The sequence below is a fragment of the Rhea americana genome, unplaced genomic scaffold (assembly GCF_003343005.1).
Source record: "Rhea americana isolate MKP2758 unplaced genomic scaffold, rheAme1 scaffold_2, whole genome shotgun sequence".
In the NCBI taxonomy this organism is placed as follows: domain Eukaryota; kingdom Metazoa; phylum Chordata; class Aves; order Rheiformes; family Rheidae; genus Rhea; species Rhea americana.
Window position 1 is genome coordinate 4,299,594 of NW_028186149.1, and position 27,795 is coordinate 4,327,388.

Consider the following 27,795-nt stretch of genomic DNA (forward strand, 5'->3'; position numbering starts at 1 on the left):
TCCATTTTGCTTCGTAGCTGCTGAGGACTTTCCAGTCTCTGCCTCTGAAATGGTGGTTCTTAAAAAACTGAGRTATAGTTCTGTCTGCCTGTCTTGGGTCCCACAAAAGTCTGCTGAACCTACGTGGTTTCAAATGAACCTTTGCATTTCAGTGAACCAGAATTTTCCCATGAAAATTTGTCTCGTGGGATGTTTTGTTTCCTCTTATATTAYATTTTATTCCATGGAGTTTAACCAGAGGGTGATGATGACAGTATGGTTATTWCGAGATGCAGTTTTGCTTCTCTTGTTTACAAGTCTGAATTTGGAGTAACTGCACCAAAACTCCCAATTGGAACGGAAAAAACAGAGCAAGTTAGTACAGAAACGGGCCCAGGTTTTATCTTCCCATCAAGATGGCAATGAAATTATTTTTTAAGGACCTGCAAAGCGAGAAGGGAGGAAATCATCTGTAAACGGGACTGAGGGACTGTCAGCTCTAAACGGCTGTGCTTGGCTTGTGGGGCATGAGGAACCCAGGGAACAGGGAGAGCAGGACCCTGGAGCAAGGGTCGGTGCTCGCCTCAGCGTGGCCATCGTCGGGTCCCCCCTCGGAGCTGTGCAGCAGATGCTTTCAGATCCTAGAGACAGGCTCAGATTTCCAGGCAGGCGGAGGAAGAGCCCGACTGTGTGTGTGTGTGTGTGTGTGTGAGGGTTGCACAGGCTTCTGCCGGCATGTTTAATCCCAGGATCCCCAATAATGCAGTTAGACACTGACTGGAAAAGTTCATCCTATTCGAAGAGCCAGAGCATTAACTAGGAAAGCAGATCCAAAAGCAAATACAGTTTTCTGAGAGACTTAATAGATAGTAACCATATACAATCTTCTTATATGATAATACTAATTAAAGAAGAAAAACCTCACCAAACAAGCTTCCCAGGGCCAGRCAAGCCTATTTTGTTAGTGGAGTAATTGCAGCATTTGCGTGTATGTGTTAAGAAAATTATATATACACAGGTGTAATTGCAGCTGAGGAGCTGGGAGCCAGCTGGAAGGGCCGCGCGGCGTGCAAGCAGCGCGCTCCCGGGCCCCTGCCAGCCCCCGCAGCGCCCTGCGCGCGGCCCGGGTGCAGAGGCAGCTCGCTCCCGCGAAGCCGCTTGCCCGTCAGCGGCAGCTCCGTTCCCCGTTGCATTATGTTTTATTGCGGCACGGCGCGCTGCTGTAGCTCCTCCTGGCCGCTGCAGGAGGCTGTGTGCAGTTGGCCCTGCCCGGCGGAGCTGGCCCTTCCGGACCGGCCGCGATGACACGTCCCACCCCGACGTTAACCCGGAGGGCTGGCTGCTGCGGCTTGCAGCTCCTCCTGCGCTATTACTGTCCTCTAATGAGGACAGTGGCGCTTACTGTTAGTACTTTGCTGCTGTGCAGCAATAAATGTCTTTCTTTTCAGATTGTTCTTGAAGTCTTCATTTCCATAAAGTTGAGGATTTTATTTTCCCTATCTTTTTGTGATTCCATGAGTTTTTTTTTTTTTTTTTTTTTTTTTTTTTTTTTTTTTTTTTAAGGAACTCATGTCTTTCTTAAACTGATCAAGCTCAAAATTTAATATGAAATTTCTAGCCAGCTTCTATATCACAACTTCCCAGAAGCCCCAGATGACTGACTTCTCTAAAACTTCTCTAGTACAGAATCCAGCTGGAGGGGTGCTGAACTTTACTAAGGAAGTGGTATGAATATAAATCTAACACAGTCAGAAGAGTTGGGCAAAAATTCAGTTGCAGGGGGGAAAAATATCCCAATGAAGTTGACGTGAACATAATTAAAGAAAGCAAATTTTATATGTAAACAAACTGACAAGTTTATCCAAGCACAGTAGAATGTTTTACATATACAGTGTTCTTTACTTGCAGATCCAAGTATTCCTAATAAATATTTAGTAGTAAAATTTCCGTGTTCTCCTGATGATGTAGATAAGTGTTACTTGTATTGTCCTRTAGCCAGGAGACTAAATTAAATGTCACTCAGCAAATTAATTTTAGGGAGAAGAATGGGGCTCTGTTTGGATGTTGCTTCTCTAATCACTGGATTATATTTCCCCTGGGAAGGAAGGAGCTAAAAATTTTCCCTCTGCATTTGTAGTTTTATTCTGATTTCAACTAAGGGTTAATTAAAGGTGCTGAAAAGATTTCCCTTTTTTGAAGTAGCAAATAGTACTGGAAGAAACAGTGTGATTCTGTAACAGTATTAAAGCATTATCTTTCTTATTAGTGATTGAGAATGTATAATGTTTTTATTTTTAGTAAGCAAAGTCTCTAGGCTGAAAATTATCAGTACTGTAGTTACTTTTCATAATTTACTTATTGCTGTTTTAAGCCAGTTAAAATTCCTCCTTCAGCTTTTAAAAACTCTTGTACTTTCAAGGTATTTAAAATTACCAAGCAAGAAAATGATTTTTGTATCATCTTGCAATGGTTGTAATAGCCACAGAGTAGTGAGATGTATGTGGGAATTCTCCATGAGAATCATTTGCTSTTCCCATGTGGCAGGTGAGTGCCTGAGCTTCACTGTGGGCAGGATACCATCCCCTCAGATGAAGCTACTTCAGTTCATAAGTAATGTATCAGCATCCTGTTTTATTCTAGTTTAATTGGAGCAATTTACTGGTATTCACTCGATAAACTTTAAAACTGCATGCATAGATCTAAAGCAAACTTGAAAGGCAGTCTTTCAGCCAAATGCATTTAATGTGAAGGACCACTCAAATCCAAACAGCAGCTATCAGTAAAATGGAGTTAAGTTCCTCTGGATCAATTTCCATGACAGCCGCTGTGGAATGAGTACTAAAAGCTACACTTAATTTGAACAAAAAGGAGGGTAATTTAGGCATTGAAGAAAACTATTGTTTAGAACTTTTTCTGCCACTGTAGAACAAGCATATTTTACTTCATTCCCAGTGCCTCTTCTCCCACCATTATTCATCACTCAAAGGTACCTTAGAGGTAGAGCTTTTAAAATATATTCTAAATGAAAAGTGGACCAGATGTAGGTATGACTTTGGGGATAAGCTGATAAACTTTCCCAGCTGCAGCTGGTTTTACACTGCAGCATATCAATTTTGCTGGGATTCTTGAAAGAGCATAGCCATATTAGGTACCTGTGCTGCACAAAATTTTAGGGGTAGCTGGATGTCCTTGAAAATCCGAGTCATCACATAGAGATTTTTGTCTGCTATATCATTCATGCAACATCTGTGACAAGTACTAGTAGCTAGCTGGCAAAATGCTGGTTGAAGGCAGTCCAGTGAATGTAAGAGGAAGTTTGCAGCCTGCTGGACTATCCTAGGGCATCTCTATAAAAATGCATTTCATTAGAGACTACTCRTCTTTTCCAAGTTCCATACCTGATAGCAGGGAGTCGTATGACAATCTATCTGTGTCCGGATATCTGGAGCATGTGTAAGGGGCAGAACTGCCCTGTGCGCTGCAGAGCCACAGGCAGCCAGGAATCACTGGGGATCTGCGCCCCCGCGTGCGCCCTCCCGGTCTGCCTCCTGCGTGGCCCCATGTCACAGGACAGCACCGTCCCTGCTCTGGGAAAAGCTTTTCAGGCTTAGGCTAAACATAACAGCATCGCATCTCTTCAGATCTTCAGTTTGTTCTTGGCTGCTTAAGAATTTTAAGTCTTCAGAACCCATCTAGCTAAAGAGAAGGAAATGCTGAAACAGGACGAGCTGACTACAGCGTAGTAGGCCGTCGTGATGAAAGGTCTGTTGCTGGTGGGAGAGGATAATGTGGAACAGTGCAGAGCACTTCTCTGACTCTAGTGCGGAGTTAGCAGACAAAATAGGAGCCTCTAACACATGCATTATTTTTTAGCTATATAGCAAAATACTAGAACAGGTACTTCAGCATTTGAGAACTTTGAATTTTGGTTTTTATGACAGGTTAGAGGAAACTGAAGCTATTTGAAGTCATTCTGATTCTTAGGATTAGGCTTCCAAATAGTGTAAGTATACAAATATGTGTTGCAGGGAGGTAATATTTTTGTCTTGTATTTTACTAGGGTAAAGTTCCAATTGTTTTGGATGTTCTTTTTGTTGAAAATGCTCAACAGAATCTTGGAGAAATGTGTTACTTTTTGCTACTTGATAAAAGATATCTGGTCATATTCATTCGGTGTTTGGCTCCGGATCCGTTTCTGTATTCTGCTGAGGACTGCATTTATTTATAAGCTCAAGAATATGATTCAGGATAGACTGGCTTGTGTGTCTTGTTTTGCAATACAATGAGTAAATTTACTGTTAGCAAATTTTAGTTTGAAGAGCTGTTATTTTTAATTCTTAAGCTATTGCTGACATGGATTTCTAAATATAGTTTGCCATCCAGCATACTCAGCCTGTTCCTGTGACTATAGTAGATACCAGTAATAAAGGTTTTCTTCTCCTTTATGCGTAGGAAAAGATGAATTGATTTGAATAATAAACGACATGATGCACACTTCAGTGAGGTCTCAGAACACAGTTGAGATGATCAAAAATGTTTTTTCATGTTTTCAGGATTCCTGTCTGATTTGTATAATTGCAGTCAGGAGAAGGCAGAAGTGTGAAAACAATTCTGGCAAAAATTCCTTTCACTATTTGTGCGTTGTTTGGAAGCTTTAAAGATGTAAAATAATATTTGCAGCTTGGTGGTTTTGGCAAGCTTTTTTAAATTAGGAAATGTCTCCATTACTCATGATTAGAAGAAGCTATGAGCTGACATTCTTAGTAAGTCCTTTTACTTGCAGGACATGCTGATGTTTCTCTGGCAAATGTAGCTAAAATTTGCTCAGGAAAAGATGTGCACTTGATCCACATCCAGGAACGAGTAGGCGCAGGATAGGAGAGTCAATATTCACTGAAATTATTCAGAAGCCCAAAGATAGCACAGTTTTCACACAAGAAAAAAATGTTTCAGATATCACTGTGACATTGAAGCAATGTGCATATGTCGATTTTTTGTATTACTGTAGTTGTCCAGCTTAGGGTAAATTATTTACAGTCAAAGCTGACTTTTGCACCAAGGTTTACACAAGTCTGACTTTTATTGAAATGAGGATAGCTTTAAGGTATGAAATAAAGTTTTAACATGCCAGTCTTTTTCTCCCTCTCGAGAAGCTCTTGCTAATTGTGAGAAAGCCAGTCTACTAATGTTGTAAAATGTACTCACCATTGAAGGGAACATTTTAAAGGAAGGAAGGAATTGTGAAAACTAGTATGGAATATTAAAACTTCTTGTACCATGTGTCAAGAGGTACAGGAACAGGAAGGTAGTTCTTCCGTCATTCAGGATGTGATTAATAATGTCTCATTATTTCATTCAGGAACGCCTAAAACAAAAGACTCTTGAAGTAAGGTAGGCACCTGGCATGGCATACGAGGCCTGAAGTCCCACTGAACTGAAATGGGAATTGTGTTCTTAGCATACTTCTGCTTCTTTGAGTATCTTGGCTTGAACATATTTATTTCTCAATTTGTAATATTTTCCTGCTTTTGAAGTCCAACAGAGATGTGGATGTCCATGCAAAATGTTTCATTCAAAATTATTTATTGACAAACATATCCAAGTATCATGCTACAATATTATGTCRCTGTCTATATGTGACCATCTTACCTGATGTAAGTTTGGTGTGTATTTATTATTTTTCTTGGCTAAGGTACATGGTAATGGTTGAACAGGAGAGACCTTAAATTTTCACGAGAGTTACTTTGTATTTGCATTAATGATGTAATGATTCCAGGTACATAGCAGCACACCAGAAAATACCTGTATGGAAAGATTGCTTGATAGGCGTGGCAATTCATTGTTTTTCTTTCAGTTATATTTTCATTAGAGTTTGTTTCTAACTGGATCATAGTGGTCTGTTCATGTTAGATATTTTAAGCTTTCTGCAGCATTTTCTCTGTCCTATTGGTATTATCGTATGTAGACAGAGTGGCCTTGTGCGTCTGGCTGATTTCCCTATGGTTTCCACGCCGAACCAGCTAACAGGAGTGCTTTTGTATTTCTTTTCTCATAGTGGGGAAAGTGGTGCTGGAAAGACTGTAGCAGCTAAATACATCATGAGTTACATCTCTAAGATTTCAGGAGGTGGCCCTAAAGTGCAGGTGAGTTGGTGTGGAGTAACACGGAAGCAGGGTCTCGAGACTGGCTGTCGGGGCAGCGCGGGAAGCGCCCGCCTTGGCAGCRCTGCGGCAGCCGGGAAGCTCCCTCCCCGCGAGGCTGGGCGCGAGCTGCCCCACGTGCGCGCGAGCCCCCTCCAGCAGAGACCACTGCRGCGGGTGTGCTCACCTGCACGTCTGCCGGCCCTCTGTGCTGTGGGCACCCACGCGGGGGAGACCCGTGGGGCCAGGAGGATCTCTGCTAAAAGTTTCATGGCTTCCAAGGTGAATTACGTAGCTAAGCATTTTTTAAGTGAAGGGGGAAAAGGTAGTTTAATTATTGTTCTTYACCAATAACTACCTTGTTGCTGCAACAATCTCCTCTTCGTAGATAGGATCTTTTCTCCCCTGGCTTGACTTTCTGTTGAAAACTGACCTAGTTGTTCATGTTTTTGTTACTTCCGTTATGAGCTGTATGTATACATTAGAGAGCAAAGAGCAGGAACATCATCTTGTTTTATGAGGCAATAGCGTTTCTGAAAGCTAGATGAAACAGTACATGGTTGTTTTTGTTAATAACCATGTTACCAATATCTGCTTTATCTATATAAGCCTGTTAACTAAAGCTAAGGTAGTGAACTAGTCATAAAATTCCCTTAATGACGTTATATAGGGGCATTTGTTGATTGACAGACAGTGATAGCTAAGTAGTAGCTACTTGTACAAGTCTACTCTTTTTGAACTGTTTGCTGTTATTTATTTGCCTTGTTACAATCTCCGATGTTGAGTATGTTCTTCCTGTTTAATTTTGAGCAGAAGTGATAGGGGAACATTGCACAGAATAGTCCAGTAGCAAAGGGAGCAATGTAGAGAAAGTATGCATACAGTTATTTTTGGAATGAATTTAATCATGCTTCACTTCAAAATAAATATTTTGGTTGATTTAAAAAAATCCAGCTCTTGCTATAAAATTAAAAATACTGCTAGTGGTTACAAAGTAACAGTTCATGAGGCTGACAGTCTGTCTCAAACATTTCTATTGAAATGAAATTCAGTCTTCCCCACACAGCCTAGCATGCATTAGGTCTGTTCAGAAGCTAATAGCTTAACAATATTCCGTCTCCTGGAACCAGAGGCAGAAATAATAGTTACAGGCTGTTTATTGCTGTCTAAGCCAACTAGGCTGCAGCATCCCTGGTCCTGAAGCCGGCTGTTCGAGCCCTTGCTGCGTCCTGCAGTTCGTGCCGCTCTGCCTTCACTGCCTGTGGTTCCAGACCCCCTAGAAAGATTTAAGCGCTCATGTGGAGAAAGGAAATCGTTTAAGAACAAGCTGACAAAGAAAACCCAGCTCAATTTAACAGCTGTTAAATTGGCAGAGCAGTGGGCAGCAGTACCAGTTGTTTGCAGCCTTTGCCATTTTGTTTGATTTTATCACCTCTGAGAAAAAAGACGGTTAGATTCCTTGTCTGAGCAAGGGGATTTTTTTTCCAGATGCAGGTTTTCTTGCTGCTTTTACATATGATTTAGGTGTCATGGTTTCCTAGAAAAGCTCTCAGAACTTTAAAAATATGTATTTCTGAGTCTATATTTCTCCTGTTTCATAAAATTTTAGCATGTGAAAGACATTATTCTGCAGTCCAATCCTTTGTTGGAGGCCTTTGGGAACGCAAAAACTGTGCGGAACAACAACTCCAGCAGATTTGTAAGTTCCTTTCCCCTGGAGATTACTTTATTCTTTCAACTTCTGTGTTACTCTATAGACATTGTTCAGGAGTATAGTACCAAATGACTGAAAAATAGGTAAATACAAGTAATATACAAAGTTACGTATTTTGAGAGGCTTCTATATCACTCTTTATAGATTCTGTCTTTGTTTCCTTCATAATACATACTTACCACAAGTTATGTTTAAAATATTCAATCTGTAAGCAAATAGCTTACGAGCAACAAACTGGCCTCTCAGTCATGTAAAATGTAAATGTGGCCTTTCATGGTGCAATAGTATATTTGATTTTTTTTTTAACATAAGAAGCCATTCTTAGACTTGCATTCTACAAGAGGAAAAATTGTAAAAAAATGACTTTTTTTTTTCTTCTAAGTGATATCTGTTGTTTTTCCTCAGCCAAATTGGTAACAGTGAGGAGGAAACCTAATTACATTCCTTTTACATTCCTTTTGGCTATTTTATTACGCAAAGTTAATGCAAGGATTTATTGCACAGCCAACATGAGTATCAATGCAATTAATGACTCCCCAAAAGAAAAGGATGTTGGTTTGCCTTGCTTCCAAGCAGAAGACTGTATTTGCCATTGGTCATAAATCTGTTAAATTTATTTCCAGTGCAGGTGGCCCTTATGGTTTCATTTACACTAAGCAAGACTCCCAGCAGGGGAAAGCAGCCCCTCGTTTGCACTCTACCTTTGCGTTAATGCATGATGTCTTTTCCTGAGTCTAGCRTCGTATAAATGGACATGGAAAGATATGTGGTAGTTTAAGAATAAAGGTTTAGTTAAATTTTGARGCATTTGAGTCTGTATCCATGAAGATTAAATAACCTAGTAACTTTCCTTGAAACATAGTATAACAAGTACCTGATTGCAAATTAGTATTTATTAATCATTCAACAGCTTCTATAATTATTTACTGCAGGGGAAATACTTTGAAATCCAGTTTAGCCCAGGTGGAGAGCCAGATGGTGGGAAAATCTCCAACTTCCTACTGGAAAAATCTCGAGTCGTAATGAGGAATCCTGGAGAGAGGAGTTTTCACATTTTTTACCAGGTCAGAAGTGTGTATCTCCTTTATCAGTTATTAAAAATAACCTTTACTAGTTTTTCCTCTGTATTGAAAAGTCATTCTCAACACAATGAGATTATTGAATGCATATTCAAGAAGGTGATCTGGGTATCGCTGGGAAGCTTCATAGCATTTTAAGACAGTGTCTTAAGACACAGTTGTCTTTCGGTACTAGAAAAAAAGTACTTAAGTATTTGAGGGGCTCAGCTTGGAAATTCACAGTGGATGCCCAAATGGAAAAGTCCAATTGAATGTAATAGGAAATGAGAAGTTTCCAACAGCCTTTTTTTTTTTTTAATATAAAGTGGTCTACATAATTAGACATTCTGCTCTGGAATTCTCTAGCACAGCTTGGAAAGATATCTAATTCTCTACTAAGTTTTGTGAGTTATTTCAGATAATGTCTCCTCCAAGCTTTCTTTCCTTTTTTTCTTAAAAAAAAMCATTTCTTAAAAAGTCTTTTCCCTATGAGTTTTCTTGTGTTCAGTGGTCTTTGACATGCAAGTTCTTTATGTGCTAAAGTCCCAATTGATCAGGTTCTACAAAACTATAAWAAAGGCAGTGCAATGTAAGTAACTGTAACAGTTTCACATAAAATTGAAGTGACATTGTGAGGATGGAAAGCTGAGTTGGACCTGGAATAGCTCCAGGAGCTGTGCAGTTTCCTCTTCTGAGGTATGTGAGTGCTGTGCACTGTCCTGCTAATTTTTCTGAGTTGGGCTAGTCTCTTGGTTTTGACGTAAAAGTTAAGACTACGGGCTTCTGACTTCTCCACTAGGAGATCAGTTTACTAGTTGCTTTTTACTGCAGCTATATCTGCAGGCAACTGTGTAGACTGTGTGCAAGTCTGAGGAGTCTCTTCAGGCATCCCAAGGAGGACAGGAACCTTTTTTTAATTATACTATGGCATTTATACTCAGCCCTGTTGACCTAAATGATGGAAAGAGATGTGACTGAACCCTGTTTTACTTGATTTCCCAGCAGTCATAACAGGTCATTATAGATCAACATAGTATTGGAGCAGTTCAAAACTGGCTTGACCTGCCCGATAATGGTGATGATACTTGGCCTCAGAGTCACAAATGGTGCTTTCTCAGTTTGTTCTCTCAACTCTGCCTGCCTTGAGCAGGCATGGAAGACAAGCTGCTCCTGAGGATTTGGCTAAAACATTGCAGAGTGGAAAATCACCTTTTCCATATCCTTATGGAATAAAGATAATGGAAGACATTTGAATCAGTCCCAGTTTGTCTTTTATATTGCATACAGAAGTTAGAAAGAGCTGTCAGTCATCTAAATGGGAATGACTATCTGGTCTTAACAAAAACACAGGATGGATGTGAATCTGGCACAGCTTTAGCTGTATCTCTGTCTAGGCAGTTCCAGACTTGGTCACCTGTTTCTGACCTGCCTCATCTCTGCTGAAGATAATTTAATTATCTATCTAATTCGGCGATTTTGTTTTTGCAGCTAATTGAAGGGGCCTCCTCAGAGCAAAAAAGCAGTCTTGGCATCACCAGTATGGACTACTATTACTATCTGAGCCTCTCTGGGTCCTACAAAGTAGATGACATCAATGACAAATCTGATTTCCAAGAAACTCTGGTGAGTTTTTGACATTCTCTCTTATTGGATTAGTGCTGGATGTATGTTCATTCCAATGTCCATTTTTAGCAAAGACATTGAGGTATGATTGTGGGAATGAGAAGTTGCAGCTGCAACAATTACATTTTACCCTGAAGAGCTTCTCCTTTGTTGTGGCCTAACAATCTCGAGATTTTACCGGTCTTTGGATTTATAGACCTTTTAAACACCTTTGTGTTTTGTGTGCACCACTTCAGAAAGGTACAGATGTAGTGGAATTAAACTAAATGCAGATGAACTATATGTTTGAAATCTGCAGCATGAAAATACAACAGAGTGAGGTATGTCCACTGAAGGGCGGGGGGAAAGTACGTTGTTAGCCAAATTTTTAGTGGTGACCGCTCTTCAATGCCTGTTTAAAAGCAGCACAACTGAAAAAGCTGGAAAAGAGACTTGGAAAACATAGATCAGCATTTGATAGTTTCAGTAGATAAARTATCTGTGTAGAAGGAGTAAAATCGTTATATCTTTAGTTCATTGTTTCCCGTTTTGCAATGAAACAATTTATTTTCACAGTAGCATGGAAAAAAGCTGATGCTCATTTTTCAGTAACTTTAATTACTCCAGAATTTATTTTGGTAACACATCTTTTACATAGTTCAGATGGTTCTGTACTTAATTATTTTTAAAGAAAATATGAGGTAGCACATCTATAATTTCTGAAATGATAGTGCGAACTAATGAAAATTAGTTGCTGTAAGTATTTGCACTCTTTTGAAGAACAATTTTTTTTAATAAACTTTTTTTTTTTTTAATAAAGCCCTCATCTCTGTTGAACAGATTCTTTGACTGATTTATTTTTTCTTTTTCTTTTTTTTTTCCCCTCCTCTTCCTAGCATGCAATGAATGTGATTGGGATCTTTGCAGAGGAACAGGCATTGGTGCTGCAGATAGTGGCAGGAATACTGCATTTGGGAAACATCAGCTTCAAAGAAGTTGGCAACTATGCAGGAGTGGAGAGCGAGGAGTGTAAGTAGTTCTGGAAACTGTTATAGAATTAGCAATGGGCTGAAATCCAGATGGCATGAGGTGAACTGCAGTCTTGAACTGCTTGTCCAAATACAGTGCATCATTTTTCATAGCGCAAGGCTGCTAATTCAAATCCTCTTCCAAAACCAATAATGGTGCTGAGGCCCCCGTTTTGTCTTGTACAATGCCATTGTCTCAATAGGAACATAATTTTGCAGTTTGAATTTAAGGAATCTTTTTCCAGCTTTTGAATATGAAATAGTAGAAATTGTGAGGAATGTTTTGGAGCAAACTGGAGCTCTCCTTCTTTGAATGCATTAGCACTTATTTGTGAGCAAACTTGTTCCTTATGTGGTCCGTCTAACCTCACCCTCATATGGAAGCAGCTACCAACCTGTGGAGTATCCTCAGTTTTCATGTACAGTGTCAGGTACACACTCAGTGCTCGGCCAGGTGTATATGCATCCAGAAGAGCTACCTTGAAAACACATTGAAAGTTACTATAAATTATAAAATTAAATTTTATCTTCCCTGTCTTGGCTCTCTTAACCCACACCTCATTGGTAGGTGCTTCTACCCTGTAAATATTTCTTATTATTTCTGTATACACATTGCACAGTCCTGGCTTCCCTCACCTCTTGCTGTTGTTATATACAGTTCACGTCAGCACGATGTTGAAGCAGTAATAGTTCTACAGTCTTTAACGTTGTTGTTAATGTTCATTTTACATTTATTTGACTTTATTAGCTTACAGGGATAAGTACAATATCTGTATCATAGAATCAGTAAGGTTGGAAGGGACTGCTGGAGATCATCTAGTCCAACCCCCCTGCCTCAGCAGGGTCACCTAGAGCYTAGGTCACCCTGGTAGGAAGGGTTGCATCCAGGCRGRCCTTGAATATCTCCAGAGAAGGAGACTTCACAACCTCTCTGGGCAACCTGTTCCAGTACTAGCTTGCAGATGTCCATCTGTTCTCTTATTCCAAAATGGTCCTTGTGGATTTTTTAAATGTTCATGTTCAGGAAAACTGCATTTATTAATCAAGTTTTAGGCAAATTAAATATAAATGCCTTGTGCTGAAGACTTTCTGCTCAAGTGTATTAGTGGTCTTCTGCTATTTAATTTTGTCCATTTTAAGAAGTGGACTAATTGAAATGACAAATCTTCATATGCAACTTAAAAGAATAGTAAGTGAACCTGAAGAAAGCTATTTTGAGGTACTTTATACATCCAAAGGATAGAATTTTAGATATGCCATAAAATTCCAAATGAGCTACTATGCTTCCATTTAAATTGTAGTGTTAAATCTTTCAGTGAAATCAAGATATTTAATAACCAGACTTAAAAGATAGATACTGAACATCTTGCATCAAAAAGTAACAAACTGAAAAAACACATGGATTAAAAGCAAAACATTGGTAAATGTGAAGGGATTGCCAAGTACACCATATTTTTCTTGCTCATTGGGAATAATACATAGAAGAAATTTAGCAGGTAGAATGAATGCAGAAGTTACTAATAAATACATTGCACTTTAAAGATGCCAGCAAAGAAATAACGTTTACTAAGATTTCTGTATTATGAAGCTAAAAGCTGGGTTTATTTCTCCCTCTATTAATAGCCCTCCTACTCTGTGCACAATTTGTTGTTTGTACTACCCAACTAAAGAGTTTTTATCTAATCTCAGCCTGGATTAGCTACGAGAGAGATAACATAGTTCACCGCTGACTAGTCGTGCTTTGCACGTGTCTGAAACAACGTAAGGTTTAAGAATTTGGCCTAGTGGTGTTCTTGTTATTATTAGCCACTTACAGAAAAACAATTGCAAAGGCTGAAGCTGCAAGAAGCTGAAGACACGAGTTCCTTACTGTTAAGTCAGGATCAAACCTAAAGACACCATTCTTGACAGGCGTTTAGGAGAATAGTTCTTTAAAACTGCCAGGGGTGAATAATCTATTATCTGTTCTGGTGCTTGATTATGTTTGTAGTTGAAAAGATTTTCTTAATATTTATACTAATTCTTCCTTGTTGCAAATCATTCCAAATACCATTCAGGATGGAGAAAGAAAACAGTTTAAACCATCTCTCATTACAGTTGTTTTCTATTGGGAGATTTGTATCCTCCCTCTATTTTAAACTTTTTGACAACCCAAGAAACAAACCGCATCTTTTTCAGCCTTTCTTCATAGGTTCTATATATAGCTCTCCCATGGAAGTCTAATGATAATTACTCTTTGAGGATAATTTTTTGAATTACATGTATTCTCTACTTTTTAGTAATTTCTTGATCATATCTGTGCAATCCTTAACCAGAGAAAATAATCTGGTCTTAAGAATGTCAAGTTACATCAAATCAAGCCTGGCACTTCTTCCTTTTCAGTAAATCACTAACACTGTGTAAGAAGAGTTTCAGATATCTGTGGTATAATGACATCTATTACCTTGCTGTCTTCATAAATCCTTAAAATAATACTGGCTGGCTATTTATTCTGGCAGTGTATCTGAAGGTATTTAGACTATAATTCCCACATTCTCTCTTCCCTTTTAAAAGATATGATGTTTGTCCTTTTTCTGTCTTCTTCAACCTGCAGTCTTTAGTGAATTATCAAAGATGTTGCCAATGACTCCACTTGGTTAGTTCCTTGGTTGCTGGAGCCCTASGGCAACTTTAATCAGCCTGTTTGATTATAATTAATCAGATTTCAGAAAGCTGGGAGTTATTTGCAATTCTAAAAAATATTTGTAAATTGATGTACTAAAAGGTTAAAAGAAGTCAAATCATGTTGTGGATGTTGCAGCTGTACAAAGCACAAGTGGCAGCTGCCTTAGTGATTATTTGATATCCTCTTCACAACAGTAGAGTGGATCTGAAAGCACTGGAACATTGACGAAACATTGTTAGAGGATTATGTGATTTAGTGGAGGGGCAACAGTGATGCCAAGAGATGCCTTTGGGAGCTATTTCAGTATGCTTTCAAGCCAGTTTCTCTTTTTCCATTCCTTAAGGTGTGGGACACTTGCAACTAACTTCTGTACTACGTACTAAAACAAGCAAAGAATTCTAGCCGTGTGACTCCTTATTGCACAGATGTCTTTTTCTCCTCTGCTTTTACACAAAAGAAAACAGAATTTGTAAAGTATTTCCAGAAGAAAGGATTTATAAAACAAAAGGAAAAAATGGCAAGCCAATTGAAGTTTCCTGCAAGACACTAGCTTAGAGGAGGAAAGAAAAACACTATGAGGAGACAGATAGCAATATTCTTTCTGTATTATATTTTAAACATATGCCTTTTTTTTTTAAAGAAATTTCAGTGGTGTCAGTTTTATTTCATGTGYGAGTTCCATGTCTTATTTCCAGCTCTTCCAACAACAATTTGTTTGAACCATATAGTTCGAAACTGTGATATAAGTAAAGAGTTGAAAATGCCCTTGGGGAGCTTATGGAAATTTCTAAGACTTAAATCTCTACTCTTTTTCTTTTAAGCCACATCTCATGAGGCTTATTACTGCTGGTTGTTACTTGAGATATTGCTGAGTTTCATATTTTATTTTGTACTTTTTTAGTCCGTAAATCGTAATCCAGCACTCTAATCTTTCTTGCAGTTTTGGCTTTCCCAGCTTTCCTCCTGGGAATTAACCAGGACCGCTTAAAGGAAAAACTGACTAGCAGACAGATGGACAGCAAGTGGGGAGGCAAATCTGAGTCCATTAATGTAACACTAAACGTCGAACAGGCCTGCTACACCAGGGATGCACTGGCCAAAGCCCTTCACGCCCGTGTCTTTGATTACCTGGTGGATGTAAGTTGAATTTGATCAAGTCTACTACTGAAGTATTCAAACAAGTAGAAGTACAGTGGGAATATTTCTTGCAGTGCTCTTTTTGTCCATTAGCTCTTTCACCTAGTATGCCCCCTGGCCTACACATTAGCAGTAGCACTGAGGAGTCCAGTGGGAGCAGGACTGCAGCTATCAAATGCCAAGCACTGTCTAGGGGACAAATGCTTATGCCTTTTTTGAGGGCGCGAGTGATGAGCTATGCTTTCAGCACTGTGTCTGCTGCCGCAACTGCCCTATATGAGATCCTGGCATTTCCTTCTTTCTGCCAGCATCTATACTTCACTGAAGGTATAGTCTTGCTGTATCCTACGTTGTGAAGCATTTTCAGATGAGCAGAATTACAGTGGGTTATGTTTCTGGTCCCTTATTTTTTTAAGCCTACTCTCCTGCCAAGAAATCCCTTCAGCACCTTGAAGTTAGGGCATTTGAGTAAATGCTAGTCTCTGCGCTGAGGTACTGTCTGCTTTGGAGGAGACACTAGGCTGCGCTGATGTCAGGGAAGCCTTACCTTTGGCCGTRGGAGCAGAGCGCTGCTCTCTGCCCAGGCTGGTATCTCAAAAGTCTGCTTTGTCATGAAATCTCCATAACTCTGATTAGGTGTCTCTGTTACCAGCACTGACACTGCAAAAGAGGAAAATACAGAAATTACTGAAAAGATTCATGTTATTATCTGCAGAATGCCTCAAATATCAACTTYACAGCTGTTTTTTCTTTTTGTTGGCTCCTTTTTTCTTTAACAGAGTAGGTTAGTCCAAATGAGAAATGCTTGCTTTGAACAGTAGCTCTGAAAACTTGTTAACTTGGAAAAAGGATACCGTAMTGTTCATTTCCTAGCTTTTACTAAAAGCTTTTATTAAAGTGAAATAAAAAAGTGAAATACCCTAATATAGACATTTGTATTCCATTCAAATATGTTATTTTAAAAGAAACCTAGTATTTTAATATAAAGATTTGAGGATATGAATATATAATTTAAGGATATAAACTACATTCTATTTTACTTTTTTTTTTTAATTAGTCCATTAATAAGGCTATGGAGAAGAACCATGAGGAATACAATATTGGTGTCCTCGATATTTATGGCTTTGAAATATTTCAGGTAAGGCAATGCAAAATTCAGTGTTTGAGCTGATCTGATTTGAGAGAGATTTTCTTCTTGTTACTTAGAAGAGGGGAAAAGAAAAAAAATAAAAATAAAAAAACTCCAAACCCTGTGGCCAGAGGGAAAGCAAAAAAATAAGCTTCCTGGACATTCAGTACTCACTGGTAATGACTCACTTACTTAATAAACATGAAATATTGAAGAAACTTCAAAGGAAATAGGTCATTGGATCTTTATTTTGAGATCTGAGATTATGCAGAAAGACTGTAAAATCAGCAACCCATCCATCATTGAAAATATTCCTTTGAAGCTTCTTCTAAGATCGCTAGCACAAGAACTAGCGACTACTGTATATAGAGCATGAGACTAATTTGTAAATTTTTTCCCTTATTGTAGAAAAATGGTTTTGAACAGTTCTGCATCAACTTTGTTAATGAAAAACTGCAGCAGATTTTTATTGAACTGACACTGAAAGCAGAACAGGTAACCAGATATTTATTATTTTTGAATTCATTGAATGAGCCATTGCCTTTTCATTTGGTGGAAAACTGAGGTTTTATCATCTGGTAACAATCAAATTTGCCTTGTTAAGCAAGATAAAGAAAAAATCTTCGATGTGGTTTACATTTTAAGGCTAGCCAACAGCAGTTTCAGACATGCTCCAGTACAGTGGTACAAAAGTGAGTCCCTCATACAGTGTACTAATGYAGTCATATGACTGCCCAGATGAGCTGCACACCCTGACTCATTGACAGAAATGGAAAACTGCAGCTTGATTCCATCTCTCTGCTTTCATTGGAYATGTCACAGTTAAACAGGAAAACGCTACTTCTCTTATTTTGCTCCTCTTCACCCATTTCACTGCCTTTGTTCTTTTTTAAAAACTGAATATCTCATTGAGGCAAATGCACAAATGCTTTTGAAAGTATTTGCATTTCTCTGCTCAGTCTCTTTGCAAAAATAAAATCTCTTCACATGAATATGAGCTGCTGCATGGGGAAGCAGAGAACATGCAGCTGAGAGGAGCATTGTGTGTGGTGTGAGCCCACGCCTGGCACCAGCTTTGGGACAGTGTTTTCAAGAATGCCCTCACACAAGTGCCTTTGTATAAAAGTAACTGATCGTTGCAGTTGAGCACACAAATGACCTGTTAAGCATCTAGCTGGACTAATATGTTTGTAACTGAGTGAGCCATTTTAAACAAATTTCAGTATGATTTCTTTTCCCTGTCAATCTCTAGATGTCCTTATGGTTACAGTAATTGCATACAGAAATAAAAAGTAGGGCTGCATCTCCATTTTATGCAAACTTCTGRCTGTCTTTATTTGGAGTCTGATCCTTAATCTGCATGTCACAACCTTTATTTTTAAAGTTGTTCTAAGGATACAAATGCTTAGCTGCATTATCAAGATACTTGTAAGACCCATTTTGTTGTTTTTTGTGAAGTGCTTTGACAATAATTCACTGATGAAAATTCCTGCTCTTCTCAGCAACTACTCAAGGGCTATGAATGACAAAATGCACAGGGAGAACARAGAAGGATTTTAATTCAGCTTTTGGGCAGTAAATAGTTGTATTTAGCCATCATATTGGTTATTTTCCCCTGACCAAGCAGGCATAAACCTGACAGGTCTTCCAGAGCCTGAGTAACGTAGAGCATGTGCGTACGTAGTTCATTGTAAATCTGCTGCTAGATCCACAGTGTAAGAGAATATTTGTGTCTTTCTTTTTACTTAACAGGAAGAGTATGTGCAAGAGGGAATTAGATGGACACCAATAGATTACTTCAACAACAAAATAGTGTGTGACCTTATAGAGAACAAAGTGGTAAGTGTTTGGCACAAACAAAAATGGAAAAAAAACAGAAGATTTTTCTCCAAAGTAGTGGGGCAACTGCTTTGCTGTCAAGAATATGCACAGGAAAAATGCAAATACTGTTGTTTAGTATCTGAGTCATACTAAGCCTATATATAAAATCTTATATAAGATATCTTATAAGAGCTATAAGATAGATACATGTTATATAAGATATTGGCAAAAACAGAACTGTAAGCTAGCATGGTTGAAAACAATATGAATAAAAAATTCACTGCTTGGAAATTTAAACTTTATCCCTCTAAATTTATCAAGAGCTTTCCAACATGCAAGTGTAGCTCAAATGTAAGCACCCCTTTTTGTCTGAGAGATCTAGTTCAGCTGGGGAAGCTACAATACCAGCTTCCTTTAAGGTATTGTAACAAATTAAACAAGTGAAAACAAAGTATTTGGAAATTTCATAGATTAAAAAATTCATACCTTTTTGCTCCCAGAATGATGACTCAACATTTGTTGTCATGCCAGATCAGGATGTAAAGACTAAACTGTAGAACAAGCAGTCCTTTAGGACTGAAATTTTTTAGGTTTTGTTTTTTCAGATAGTCTTTTGTCCTTATATAACCCTTTAACGGTAGTTCAAATAAAATGGTGACTTGTGCTTAACACCACTTGAGATTTTACCAATCTCCTGTCTGCCAGCATCAAGATAACTAGGAAGAGGATAAGCTTTGTGTCACAATCTCAGATACTTAAGTTGCAGTTTAACAAACTTCAGGTTGAGAATTTTAATATTAATCTGAAATATGGGGGGGTTGCTGGAGTGAGAAAGGAGATTACTTTTTGAAGGAATTATAAACTAAATTAAATACTTCTGAACAACTGTCATTTTTCCTATCATTTTCCACAATCACCAGTATTCCATGAACCAGTATCTCTCTTTAATTTGTGTGCTAATGTACAAATTAATCTCTACTGYGAACTCCACTGATTGAGGGGGAATTCCTCTTGACATGTTTTTATTCTAATGTTTTTGTACTAACTTGTCTTTTTCGGGGTGGGGGAGGAGGCTAGCATCACACTCTTCTGTTTATCACTTCCTTTTCGCTATTTTTGTTATTTCTCTCTGCTGTGTTAGAATCCCCCAGGGATTATGAGCATTTTGGATGATGTGTGCGCCACAATGCATGCAGTGGGTGAAGGAGCTGACCAAACTCTACTTCAGAAACTCCAGATGCAGATTGGGACTCATGAACATTTCAACAGCTGGAACCAAGGGTTTATCATTCATCATTATGCTGGAAAGGTAATATGACAAATCAGTACTGACATCAAATGTATTTTTAAAGAAAAAGAAAAGCAATGAAATGAAGGGGAAAGTGGTATCTCTGGTATCTCAATTTTAAAGTAGCCAGATTATCTCAGGAAACAATCTGGGGAGTTTAGAACAAATATGGCCTAACATATGCCTCTAGTTAGAGGAGATGAATCTGGGCTTTGTTGCTAGCAAACATACTGACCAAAAGTTTAATGTTAAATTTATGCAATGAATAAATGCCTCTAATCCTTCATTAGTGAAAAATTATTAATTTCCTTGTTAGCTATAATGGCAGTAGATGAAAAGGATTCAGATAGAAAACAGATCCTTAATTGATGATATAGCAATAAATCTGGAGTAATTTCCATCTTATTTAGGTATATTTCTCAAAGTATTCATGACTTATTTTTATGTGGCTATATTTTGTAACTGTAAATCATGCAAAATATTTTTCTTCTATGTAATTCCATATTAAATTTACTTGTATTCCATTCACTAGTTTCATAASACTCTTTTCTACTGAATGTGAATATATGTCCAAAATTGCTTTGTGTTTGAAAATCTTTAACAAATCTATGCAGTGATTTATTAATGATTGTAGCATCTTAAAGTAATATCAGACTGACCAAAAAGATCAGAACAATTACTGGTGAGGACAGAATTTAAACTTCTTTAATTATTGGGTTCTCAACTTACCACAAACAATCAATTTCCACCTTGGCCCAGGTATCTTATGATATGGATGGATTCTGCGAGAGAAATCGGGATGTTCTTTTCATGGACTTGATTGAACTCATGCAGAGCAGTGATTTGTACGTAAGCAAAACTTGCTTAAAGCTAGGAATAATGTGTTAGTTCAGATGGATGCAGAGGGCCTGACTTCCCCACTACTTCCCAACTTGTGAAATAATTTGCATAAAAGTAGAAATAAACATCACCAAACAGTAGTTTATAGAACAGTACTGTAGGACAGTATCACTTGCATTATACTTGATCTTCATTTTCTGCAAATCTGAATGAAGGTACTGCAGTGTCAGRATCAAATAGTTTAAATGATAACCATTTTTTCAGGCATCAGACARGGCCCATCAGTAATTTGGAGCTATCTCAGAGCAGGCTTTGTTTTGAAAGTATTAAGTAGCTTTTTTTTTTTTCTTGTTATGCGCTTTAATTGATGTTTACTTTCTAAGAAGTGCTTGTTTCTTTGAGTCTGGAGTCTGGACATCACATAATTAAGGGCTCACTAAAATAGCAAAGGATCTCTATGAGGAATAAAGCTTTTGGAAAATACTAATCTTAAAATAGAGTTGTTATAACTCCAGATTAACATAGATAGCTATTTATATTCTGCTCAACTTTTACAGCATATTCCCTGAGATTCCTGCACTGAATTGTCTTTCTATACCAACACTATTTTATTCTTTTCTAGACCTTTTATAAAGGCTCTGTTTCCTGAAAACCTCCAAGCAGACAAGAAGGGCCGTCCTACCACTGCAGGCAGTAAAATTAAAGTATGTTTAGTTTTGATACGTGCAGGCRTGAATGATTGATTGTACATAAATCTGAATTTAAAAAAGTTTGCTGTTTTGCACTATCCAGATATTTTTAAAGATAGGCATAAGGGCATGCTGATTGCCAAGTATGTATTATTTGAACCGTTAAACTCTCATTTYGCCCAGTGTCACTGTTCAGTTGTATTCTGCAGCAATTAATTTTCCATGTGGGCAGTTGATAGTAGTGATAATAGTACTTGCATGTGCGTAATTAATAAGCCCCYTCACTTAGCCACTTGATGTCCTACAATTAACTACAGATAAATTCATCTCTCTGCACAGTGCAGAAATGCAGTCAGCCCTGATCTGATGCCTGCTGAAGTCAGAGGGCTTTCTGTTGACTATAATGCACAGTGAATCAGGCATCAAATGTTTACACATCTTTTCTGGAAACTGGATGTACAGTAGATGCTTAGATGACATGCTTGCAAAATTTGGAAATCTGTATTTTTCAGCCTTTTTCCTCATATTTCACCTTATAGTCAAATTCATCTGATACATTATATAACATAACTCCATGTTTAAATTTATTAGTTTAAATATGTTTAAACAGGCCTGGAGAAGTGGTACCCTCACAGCAGAACTCTGTATGAGTCTTTCCAGATAATATTTTCTGAGGAAGTAGATGAGTATGGAGTGATTTTTCTTAGTGGATGTGTTTGTCCATTTCTTGCTTGGATATTCCTAGAGACCAATATAGGTACGTTTCAATTCAGTAGAACAAAGATTATTTTGAAAAACACAAAAGCAAAAAATGGACAACTGTCCAGTAATACAATCAGTAATCAACAGCATCCTTGTCTTCATTCTGGATATTTATTTATATTGGTTTTTTACTTCCTCCTTTTTATCTTACACACATGTAATGAATACATTTAAGTATATGGCTTTTCTGCACAAAGCTTTTGCAGGATTAGAGTATTTCTAGGCTGAAATGCAGCGTTGTGCTAGTATGGCTGCGCATTACCCTAAGACACTGTGGGTAGCACGCAGAATGGATCAGAAGATGACCGATGACTTTTCGGAAATTTTCGAGGTTTACCTTATTCAGCTCAGATCCTAATTTTTTCCCCTCAATTTTACAGAAACAGGCAAACGACCTTGTTGCCACCCTGATGAAATGCACACCCCATTACATCCGCTGCATCAAACCCAACGAAACAAAGAAGCCTCGAGACTGGGAGGAGAGCAGGTATGAATAAGTAAAGGATGTGGTGAGGCAGAACCAGAGTTAATAGACAAAAAAAAAAATCAGTATTTATAGTCATACAGCCTACAAACAGAACCAGATCCTCTAAAAAGCTTCAGAAAAAAATCTGCCATGTTATCACTTGCTATATGGGCTCTCCTAAATTATGAAGATTATCTGTGGTCTCTTAATTTAAATCAGCAGTTAATGTAATCAGTTCTTAGTTTTTCTCCTTTCAGTTATACATGATCAAAATTTGCAGAATGTGTGTTAGTAACACAACTGGTAAATTAAAGACTGAGTTTTCAGTGTGGAATTTACACATTGAGTGCTTTATATATCAACTCTAACTTTTGCTTTGTTCTTTGAAAACACTGGGTACCTGAAAGCCAGCATGATGTGTGAATTTGCTTTTATGTATCAACAAAGGTTCAAAGAAAAATTTTTAGAAGTTAATCAAGCAAATACCAAAAAGTACTCTATAACAAAGAATATAAAAGATTTTTATTTTTCTACTTGAGTTTCATTAGTCATCTCTTTAAAGATAAATCACTTGAATATCATAGCAGCTGGTTATATAGATACAAAATAGATACCTAAATCATTTTGGTTTATTATCAAGCACTTTTGTTTTTGGTAAAGAGCTGATATAGCAATTGGTTATATTTATCACAGCAAAACAATTTGCTAAGTCTGATAAAGAGCATTTACGACCACATCAACAACACACCAGAACTTGCTTCCTGCCATTTGGCACACAGACTAGCACAATTACATACAGATGTAGAGCACTTTCAGAAGCCACAACCATGACTGCCCCTTGAAAATATCATTTAGGCCTTGCCATTAAACACAGACTTTCTTTATYTTTTCTTCTCTGGCCATCGAGATCCCAAAAGACCTACGATGCAGCACTGAATTTCCCACTGAAACTGGAGCCAAAAGCGTCTAAAACTTGTAACAAAACAAAGAGCTATAAATAATTGAGTGCCCTTTTAAATCAGTCATTTACATGTTGGAGAACAGGCCTATTATTGGGTTGCTTGGAAACCAAGGAAACAAACAAACAAAAACCTAACCCTGACAAAAGGCCAGTTTTCAGGAAACCCGCTCCAGAGCAAAAACCTGAAATGGGCAAGACTTCCCACAGTGAGAGTGATAGTTGGCAAATGCAGCAGTTACTGATGATAAAAGACAGATAGGTGACAAAGGATTGTATAGCATCAGAACCAGACACAAACAGTAGTAGTTCTGTGATAATGGACTTCCATCCCTGTTTAAAAATACTAACATTCTCTCCCTTTCCAAGCTGTAATTTTTGATACATTGTATTAAGAGTTTGCTTGAGTGTAAATTTTCTATACCGTGACACTTCTAGGGAAAAGATATTTAATTATAAGCATATTGCAACTTGAACTTCAGTTTGTTTTGTTTTGTGGTTTCATGATTCCACTGTGAGAAAGTTCTGTGATGCTGAAAATGCAAGAGATAACTGAGCATGGGTGATGTTTTATTGAACGTTGGTTTAGTGGATTTCTTTTTTGTTTTTCTGTGATCATTTAATCTTGTGCCATACACATGCTTTAATACTTAAAAATGATTGGAGTAGTTCATCTATAATCTGCATATTGGTAGCATGTTGCTAGGCTGTGAAAATGCTGTTCTTGAATAAAGGAAAAAAAGCTTGTTAAAGCTTTTTTCACTTCATGCCCAGAGCAGCCATGTTATTCCAGGTTCATACCGCTGTGGAATAATTTCAGAATATTTAGCACTTTAAGATAAACCTTGTGTAATACCTAAACCCTGTATAATACCTTAGTTATTCCAAAAATTGGGCTGTTCCTTGAAATGTGTTTTTGTTTGGATCTTGGCACAGCCACTTGGCCTTGTATTCAAAATTGCTGCATTAGCTGAATTCCCAGACCCTGACCTGCTTGAGGTTGATGTCTGGAGGAAGATTTTCAAAGGCCTTTTCTCAGGAAAAAGGGAAAAACAGAAAACTATCTCAAATTCTCTGTTGCTGGACAGTAGTATTGGCAGGACAGTAAGAAAGAGAGAGTAATACTGTTACTCCAGTGCATTATTCCAGATGTGAACAGGAGGGAAAGTTATAAACAGGAAAATGTATTTTTGACCATCAACTTTCTACAGTTACTGCACTGGCATTCTTGGAGTGGGTACAAATCATACTTTATTCCTTGAACACCACAAGATTAAGATGTGCAGTATTTTTTATTGCGAGTTTTAAGAACTCTCMTCATCATTTAATAAAATACCTCTAAGTGTTCTTTAAAAATAAGAAATAACTGAAAGGCTTTTGCCTTTTGCAGCAGGGCATTTCAAAAGTTCTTTGCCTTTATACTGAGCGTCATGTAAAAGGAATGTCTCAAGCGAAAAAAAAAAAGAAAAAAAAAACAACAAGCAACACACTTTATAGTGGATTTAACCTCTCAAAATAGCTAAGGATATAACAGTAGGTTAACAGCCTAGAGGTTCCAGGGTTTGAAAAACTCTAAGGTTTTTTGTTGTTGTTGTCAATAACCAAAACAGGATTAAGATAAAATGGTTCCTTACAGCCTCACATTTCCATGATTTATGTGTAAAGAAAGGCTCTTTTATATAGTATTTGTTAAGCTTACAGGACTAAAATCTAAACAGCTCTCACATTTCTGACTGAAAGGTAAACTTCTGTAATTCACCCTACCAAAGAACAGCCACAGAAACCCCCAACACTACATTTCAGAATTCAGAATTAAAAAATGGCTTTGCTTCTTCCAACTCACAGCTTAAATGAGAAAGTTAAAGAAATGCAAAGGAAAACAGCAACAGCCATCCATCATTAATAAAGTTAGCTGAAATTCTTCAAGTCAAGCTCCCAGGCATTAAAAAGTAGACTAGCAGGATATTTAAGAAAGAATGTCAAGTATGTTCCACAACTCYCAAAACAGAAAAAGAAATGCCAAAAGGAAGGTTTTTCCTTTAGCTTTTTCTCCTGCTTTGAGATTAATGCTGAAATGTTCTTTCCCTGGTTACAGCCCAAATTAAGGTGTTTTGCACAAGGGAACTGCTGTGGTGTTGAGGAAGGGTGTTTCAGTCCTGTGAGCTGCGGAGAGCCTCTCCCCAGCTCTTAACACTGCCCACAGGACTGGTAGTGGCTCACACGTTTTCTAACTACTGTATGCTGTGAGCAAGCTTCCCAGGGGCGCTTCCAGGCAGCCTGTGCCCATCTCAGATCCTCCGTCTGCTGCAGGGTAAGGTCAGAAGCAGAGCTAACTGCTCATGACTTCCTTCGGCCCTCAGATAATGTGAGTGTGGCATCCTGGGCTGTCTCCAGCCATCGCATTGGATCCTTCCCAGCACCAGCAAAACATACTTCAGAAGAGCCAAAAACAAGCTACTGTGGGTAACTGTTGATATTTAAGCTATGGAAAACAATTGATGAAAACTGCAATAAAATAACAAAAACAACTTCCCCAYCCCCCCAGATATCCACTGTATATTCATGTAGGTAAGTTACTTGCCCTTTTATGAGTAATAATGTTAGTTTAAAAATTTATACATAAATTAGGGGATAGTCAGGAATTTAAACTAGAGAGAAGAATACTAAAGTTAAACTTAACTACATATATTTCAGCAATGTAGTCTACCTGCTTTGAATGTGTATCTTACCGTGTAGTGTCTGTGTTAATGTGCAAGAATAAGTAGATTCATATACCAGTGCATGAATTTTAGAAGTAGAGTCGTTAAACAGGATATGGTATTTTAAGAATACCTCAATCTACAAATATGCTGAAATGAAACAGATTATAAATCTTACTATGTTGTGTCCACAGGGTAAAACATCAAGTTGAATACTTAGGTCTGAAAGAAAATATTCGAGTAAGAAGAGCTGGCTACGCCTACAGACGGGTCTTCAGGAAGTTTTTGCAGAGGTAGGGTAATAGTCGTTTTGAAATATCACAGCCCAGTGGTTTACATGATAAGGAAAACAAAAAGCTGCAAATTTTGAATATTTCTCATTTCCTGTTTATCCTCTTCCTTTTCCCATTTACCTATGCTCAGGATTCAGGCTCTGCAGAGATTTAAAAAAGATTTTTTTTTTTTTAAAACTAATTTGTTGTCTTTGAAGTTCTTTCATTTTTCTGTAAATTTGCGCAAGGTCTCAGCTGTTCTTGTAGTGTTGTAAGAGGGATCTTCAAAGTATTAAACAAGGAAAAAAGAGAGAGAACTTAAGAGTTGAGCTGCATACACTGGAATCTGAATGTCCAGCTGCTAAGCTTTTTAAAAAATGTTGCTGCTACAGCTCTCCAACCTCTTCTTTCCTATGACAGAAGATGAGTGAAGAAATCTATGCCCGCCTTTCAACCACTCCAGTGCAGAGTAATATATTAGCTTAAATTGCTCACGTTATATCCTTATGCTGGTGTTCAAACAGCTGGGAACAGTAACAGCTCAAACCACTGCAGCTGTTCATTGAGTGAAAACAAGTCAGAGCTCTGTGATACCAAATCTCTTTTCAGTGTCTTAGGAGCAGCTGTTGGAGTGGATTAACTGCCTCCAATTGCTACTGAAACACTCTTAAATGAAAGCAATTTCAAGATTTATCCAACATTCAACTTTTGTTTTTGAAAATTGAGATATATAGCTAATTACTGCTAAAACTGAGACACTATATGACAAATGAGCTTATGTTGAAAGTCTGTGTTACATTTGAGAATTAAAAACAAAAAAGCAATTAGCTGTTTCAAAGAACAGAGTATGATTCATCAGATGGGACAGAACAAAGCCACTAAAAATACTTTACAATTACATGAGAGTATTCTAATCATCTAATAATACATCTGAAATATTTTAAGGTGTGGAAACTCAGTTTTCTAATATTGAAACAATTCCTAATCTTTTCTCTTCACTATCTTCAAACTCAGTTATAGAAACATAATTGTGCTTCAGATTGCATTACCTTACTAGAATACAATTGCAGTAACAAATGAATAATGAGTATTAAATGTAGCCTCCATAATTGTTGAACATTGATTATGCATGACAGCTGTGCAGCTCTGAAAATCTCCCTGCGAGATCTGCACAGAGCAAACCAGATGCTAAATTCAGAAAGGTGAATATATTTCTATACTTCTCTTCATATGCAGAGATCCACAGGCAATGGAAACCATTCTCCATTGAATTTAGATCTTTGTTTTGAATCAGTCTTGTCAAATTTAACATTTTGTTATAAGTAAAACTCTTGCTGCAACCTTTCCATTTGCAGTTCTCTAGCACCTAGATCAAGCTCTGTTCTGACACCGTGAGTCAGTGTGAGTAGAAGTGGGCTGTGGCATGGATGGACAGGAAATGCATGCTTGTACAGTTGTTTTCATTGGGAGTTCCTTGGCAGCTCATATAAGTGGACATTTACAATCTGAATGGACTTTTTATGTCTAAAATTTACATTTGCATGCAAA

At 37.8% G+C, this 27,795-nt stretch overlaps 1 protein-coding gene across 4 annotated transcripts in view; it reads left to right on the top strand.

The window, feature by feature from the left end:
* MYO1E (myosin IE) overlaps positions 1–27,795 on the top strand; it is a 67,179-nt gene that overhangs the window by 12,743 nt on the left and 26,641 nt on the right. For all 4 annotated transcript variants that reach the window (XR_014895624.1, XR_014895623.1, XR_014895625.1 and 1 more), the window contains exons 6-19: positions 6,035–6,122; positions 7,729–7,818; positions 8,766–8,897; positions 10,380–10,514; positions 11,390–11,522; positions 15,127–15,323; positions 16,381–16,461; positions 16,861–16,947; positions 18,205–18,291; positions 19,415–19,582; positions 20,321–20,406; positions 21,024–21,105; positions 22,233–22,339; positions 26,170–26,268. Coding sequence is in view for 1 of the 4 variants with exons in the window: in XM_085303330.1 (XP_085159456.1) it covers positions 6,035–6,122; positions 7,729–7,818; positions 8,766–8,897; positions 10,380–10,514; positions 11,390–11,522; positions 15,127–15,323; positions 16,381–16,461; positions 16,861–16,947; positions 18,205–18,291; positions 19,415–19,582; positions 20,321–20,406; positions 21,024–21,105; positions 22,233–22,339; positions 26,170–26,268 (1,572 nt within the window). In the remaining 3 variants the exon portion in view is untranslated. The remainder of the gene's footprint in view (positions 1–6,034; positions 6,123–7,728; positions 7,819–8,765; positions 8,898–10,379; positions 10,515–11,389; positions 11,523–15,126; positions 15,324–16,380; positions 16,462–16,860; positions 16,948–18,204; positions 18,292–19,414; positions 19,583–20,320; positions 20,407–21,023; positions 21,106–22,232; positions 22,340–26,169; positions 26,269–27,795) is intronic.